The 4721-nt window shown below is 47.9% G+C and overlaps 1 protein-coding gene across 1 annotated transcript; it reads left to right on the top strand.

The window, feature by feature from the left end:
- LOC143430798 (uncharacterized) lies at positions 1–4413 on the top strand. The gene is made up of 4 exons (XM_076907222.1): positions 1–121; positions 354–547; positions 754–861; positions 4193–4413. The coding sequence occupies exons 1-4, from the start codon at positions 20–22 to the stop codon at positions 4326–4328; spliced, it is 540 nt and encodes a 179-aa protein (XP_076763337.1). The 5' UTR covers positions 1–19; the 3' UTR covers positions 4329–4413.
- The last annotated feature ends 308 nt before the right edge of the window (positions 4414–4721 follow it).

Here is a 4721-nt window from a genome sequence, read left to right as displayed (position 1 = left end):
GACGATCAATCTGGCGCTGATGCTCCATCCGAGTCGCTCGAAGTCTTCGAATTCGGAGTTCGCGGAGATCCTCCATCGACCCATCAGATCCTTCGGGTTTCCAGATGAAAGTACCGCAGCCGTAAGTGTTTAGATCATTTCGTGATTCGATTGTACACTTGAAACCGTAACTGTCGCACTGTCACTCTGACGGTGTTTGTAACGTTTGTAAAATACTGTTCTCGATCTCGCAATGATAATGTAACTTTTAAGTCACGTTAACAAATCGCAAAAGCGATGAAAGGTGTGATTAAATAGCGAAACTACAACGTTAAAAGACGAAATAAAAACTGACGATCGTCCGTTTCTCCAAGTTGTACTTCACCTTCGCGGTACCGTTGGAGGAGCCCTATAAAGCGGTGACCATAGCGGATTTCTTCGAGGCCACCTACACTTTGCCGACGAATTTCAGTCAAGATTTCGTTGTTTACGATACGGAGACACGAAGAAGAAGGAGAAGTTTGGACAGAGCCACTCTTTATCAGGTCGTCGAGAACAAGTTCGCCAAGTAAGTTTTCGAAATTGATTACTCTCGAGGTGGTCGCGATTTTAGCGGAATAAGATGAAACACAACGCGTGGAGACTGTAGAAAAACGTAGATGCACGTAGATATACGCGTGGATCCGCGAACGTCGACCCAGAACCAGCACTGGGTCAGCCATTAGAACGATCTAATTTTATTTTTTTACTTCGCCTCCATGACTTGCCGCGCAGCTACGGATATCAGGGTCACGAGTGCCTGCTGAGGGCCATTTGCGAAACTTCGGAGCATCCCCTGAGACACAACGGGCTCATCGGTGACATTCTGCACGTGATCTTCACGTAAGTTCCTTCGTTAACTTTTACATTACCCTAAAACCCTCGTCGGACGACCGCCTCCACGCCGGATTGCTTCCTTCTCTCCAACGTGCCCTTTAACTCGCCGTGGCTCCCTCGACCCCGCCCGTTCATCGGGCCAAGTTAATTCTCATGCTTGGAAATTCTCATCTTCGCCTCCACGCCCATTCTAACCCGTGGGTAACCTTGCCGATAAATACGTGTCCGATTGAGCGGATAAGTGGGCAATGCTCGCGATTGGTTGCGAATTAATCACGACGGTGGGTAGATCCGGTAGAACAACTCGCGGTAATTGGAGATGTAGACTTTCGTGATTAATTATCGATTTCCTCGTGTTCATTTTTGCAGATCCAAACGTGTAATATTATTGTTAATCACTTGTAATAGCCGTAAGTTTTCGTTACAAAGAATTGAGGTTCTCTCTGTACACGTTAAGGTACAAAATTTGTTAACCCCTTCGCTGCCAACTACGAGATATCTCGTGGCAAACTTACTAGGTATAAAGCGTTCTAAATTTGCCTGGCAGTGAATGGATTAAACAACACGATCAGCGCTTTCTTGTGCGATGGTAGAACGAAACAAAGTTGGAAAAGTGAATCTCGAACCGTTCCCGTTCAACTCACCCCGAAACCTAAATTAACGCGAGCCACCGCTCGTCTGGCAGCGGCGCTCGGCTCCAACCCCGACGGAGGATCGAAAGAGTCAGCCATCCGCCGGTGGAAAAAGTCGAGCTCAGAACGAGCCGTGGCCATTGTTCACGCGGAGCATAATGCGCTAAAGGATTCAGTAGGAAATTTCGTCGGGGCGACCTCCTTTCGCGCGGCGAAAAAAACAAGAAAACCGAGCGGGGAGGATAGAGAAAAAGGGAGGGAGAAGAAGAAGGGAAAAAAGAAAAAAATGAGAGCCAGGCCTTTTTTCGGCCGGTCCAAGGCGGCGCAAATTGGAGTAGATACACAGACCGTGTAGAAAAGCAAATTTGGCTTAGCTTCCTCGCTTCTCGCCGGCATCCCAGGCTCCTTCCTTCGTTCCTGCACTCGTGCACGCGCGCACCGACACGGGGACGATCGTCTCCGTGTGCGCGTACAACGAGAACTCGTGGGTGGATAAACTCGCGAGCCAGGGACGTATGAATAAAAAAAGAGGGCCCGCGGGCGGCCGTGACGGCCGCATTGTCGTCCTCCTACGGCCGTCGACATCCTCGTGCCGTCGTGAAAATTCCACGCGGTTACCTCCACCCGCAGGGACCAGAGAAAATGGCTTGAAACCGGCTTCCTACCGGAGAAGAACGGTGTAACTGGTCCTGGGAACCATGCGTCGTGTTATTCCACCCTTACGACTTCCGACTGATTCAACCGCGGAGGAATTATAATTGATATTCTTCCAACGTGGCTGAATCGTCTTGTCTCAGACAGGTTCATTGAAATCTGGGTTAAATTTGACAGGAAGGGTGTATGAAAGCTTTCGAGGTCCTTAAATTTGTCACTCGCGATTCGACAGTCTTTCGAAGAGCTGCTCGAACTCTACTCGCGAGGAGTTCTGCGAGGGTTTCGCGTTTCTTCTCGACGGAATTCGGATCGATATTTTCCGCGGTGGATACATTGATCTTACAGTCGAATCGCTTTATAAATACGCAAGTTTTTAATTCAGTACAGAGAGATGAGACTCGCGTACTGGGAGTTTCTTTAGAAGCAGAGAAATTTTTTAAAGCCACGTATCTAATTTAAGGGTTGTAAAGAAACGAAGTCGGCTAGACGCTTTCGCGAGTAACTTAAGTGTGGAAAATTGTAAAGGGAAACGGCTAGTCAAGTAGGAGGAACTCTTAGCCGCGAAGGAAAACTAGAAATGACTTTCATCGATATTGTATGTACAGATGGTCGAAAGAAATGATCGCAAGAAACGTATCGATAACTTTGGCAGTCTTCAGACAGGAGTTTCGCTCCAAATTCCAAGACACGAAGAGCTATGGATGCAAGAAAATTCATCGCTTGTTTTCCTCTTCTCCTGAAAGAAAAGATATTACTCTCCTTTTTTTATTCTTACACCAAGAGAATCGTCTGTTTCTGCTATAAATTCGAGAGGAGAGTAAAGTGTTTATTTTACAGTTTAAAGAAACTGTGCTCGAGTGTTTTCAGGCCGCCACGTTTCGCTCTGATAACGAAATTATATTGTTTTTCACCTGGTATCTCCGGGGGCGCGAAGCTTGCAATAAAGCAGAGCGCGAGAAAGAGGCGGATGGGGTGGGCGCAACGAAACGCGTGCCTCCTATCTCTCGATTCGAAATAGGGGAGGACAAGAGTCGAAATAAAAGCGCAATGAAAGTGTCCCGTTCGTTCTTCCCGAGTTTTTACGAGCGCGCGAGATATGCAAGACATATTGTCGTGTCGCTGGCTTACGATTCGTGTAATCATCTCCCCACTGGAATAGAAAAACGGTCAGGCGGGAATAAAAAAACGAAGGATCACGAGGAACCGTTTAGTCCCGTTCAATATTTTTTTCCTTTCGTCGACTCGCGGCGAAATCCTCCTCTTTTCGCAGCCCTTAAACCGACCTAAAAATCAGCAAATTCGATTTTCGAAAATCTTAGCAAGCTCAGCGACACGTGACGGCAAAGTATTTTGGATTCTTTGAGGAACGACAGAGACATGTGTGCACAGAGTCGAAAGTGGCTTCAGACGGTTCTAATCAGCCCCTTTGACGAATTGTACCAATGCATACGAAGAGTCCTTCGTGCGAAAGTAAATTTTCGAGAAATATTTTTCTAAATGTTACCACACTGAATATTTTCTATACACCGTAAAATTGTTTTAGCCCGTCTTTCCGATATTTAACGAATCAAACACCTCCATCTATGAACCAGGACTAAGGCTAGGGTACCTCGGGATTGCCACACCCGTACCGCGACCTTAAAACGAGGTCGCGGCCCCTGAGGAAACGCGGGAGCGCGAAACGAAGGACCAAACCGTTTTTCGAACACCGTGACAAACCCTTCTCCATTTACTATTCGCCCCAAAACTACCAAGAAGGAACTTCCGCGTAATATAATCCTGGTAACGCAAATAACGATCCCCGGTACTTTGATTCCTCTCGTTTCTCTAAGCCAAACGACTATCCTCTTGAATTCGTCAAACACTCGAACGGCATTAAATTGACCCGCATGGTACACCAGCTATTTAATGGCCGTCCGTTAACGAGTGCAACGTTACGCGGGTAGCTCGTTACTGCTCCGCGAGGGGTGAAAGGCAGGACAAAACCAGGGGAGGAGCACCTTATTATCGTACGGGCGTATGAACGGCTGGTTGGTTGTTGTTGTTTTCAGACCGACGAGCTCGCGACACGAACGACTGCCGCAGGACATTCTTCAAGCTGAAGTGGCTGGACGTAATGGAAGCTGCTCCAACTACCAGCCGCGATGCCCCGTAGGACTCTTCGACTTGATTGGAGTCCTTGGCTGAGCCCTGAGAAACCACCGCCGCACTCTCTCCGATCGGGTAAACAATTCGATTTTATGCTCGCGCATTCCCAGCCAGACCTGTTCCAACGATTCTGTGCGAAGAGTAACGCGCGAGGTTCGCGGATCGATCGTTTCGCGCGGCTGTTCCACGACAAGAGCGTTCTTTCGCGCGGGAGCTGCGACAAGACGGTAACCAAACCGATGGTGGTAACGTGCAGCGACTTACACGAGCTGCACAAGAAAATAACGAGACCGATGTCGCGCGATAATTCGTGTGCTTCGAAAAACTTGCGTTTTATTTCTTGCCACGGTATAGATAAGCGTTCTTCGTCTTGCGCGAGCTGTTGTGGTCCAAGCTGTGCTGTAAAATAAAAACATATTGTGCTTAGCGATT

Source organism: Xylocopa sonorina, chromosome 15, assembly GCF_050948175.1.
Source record: "Xylocopa sonorina isolate GNS202 chromosome 15, iyXylSono1_principal, whole genome shotgun sequence".
Lineage (NCBI taxonomy): Eukaryota > Metazoa > Arthropoda > Insecta > Hymenoptera > Apidae > Xylocopa > Xylocopa sonorina.
The sequence above is the reverse complement of the archived record's forward strand: the minus strand, read 5'-3'. Positions and strand labels throughout refer to the sequence as shown.

Coding starts and splice junctions, on each gene's coding strand:
- LOC143430798 (XM_076907222.1), top strand. CDS start 20: ATGCTCCATCCGAGTCGCTCGAAGTCTTCGAATTCGGAGTTCGCGGAG. Junction 122..353: donor CAGATGAAAGTACCGCAGCC/GTAAGTGTTTAG, acceptor CGTTTCTCCAAG/TTGTACTTCACCTTCGCGGT. Junction 548..753: donor GTCGAGAACAAGTTCGCCAA/GTAAGTTTTCGA, acceptor CTTGCCGCGCAG/CTACGGATATCAGGGTCACG.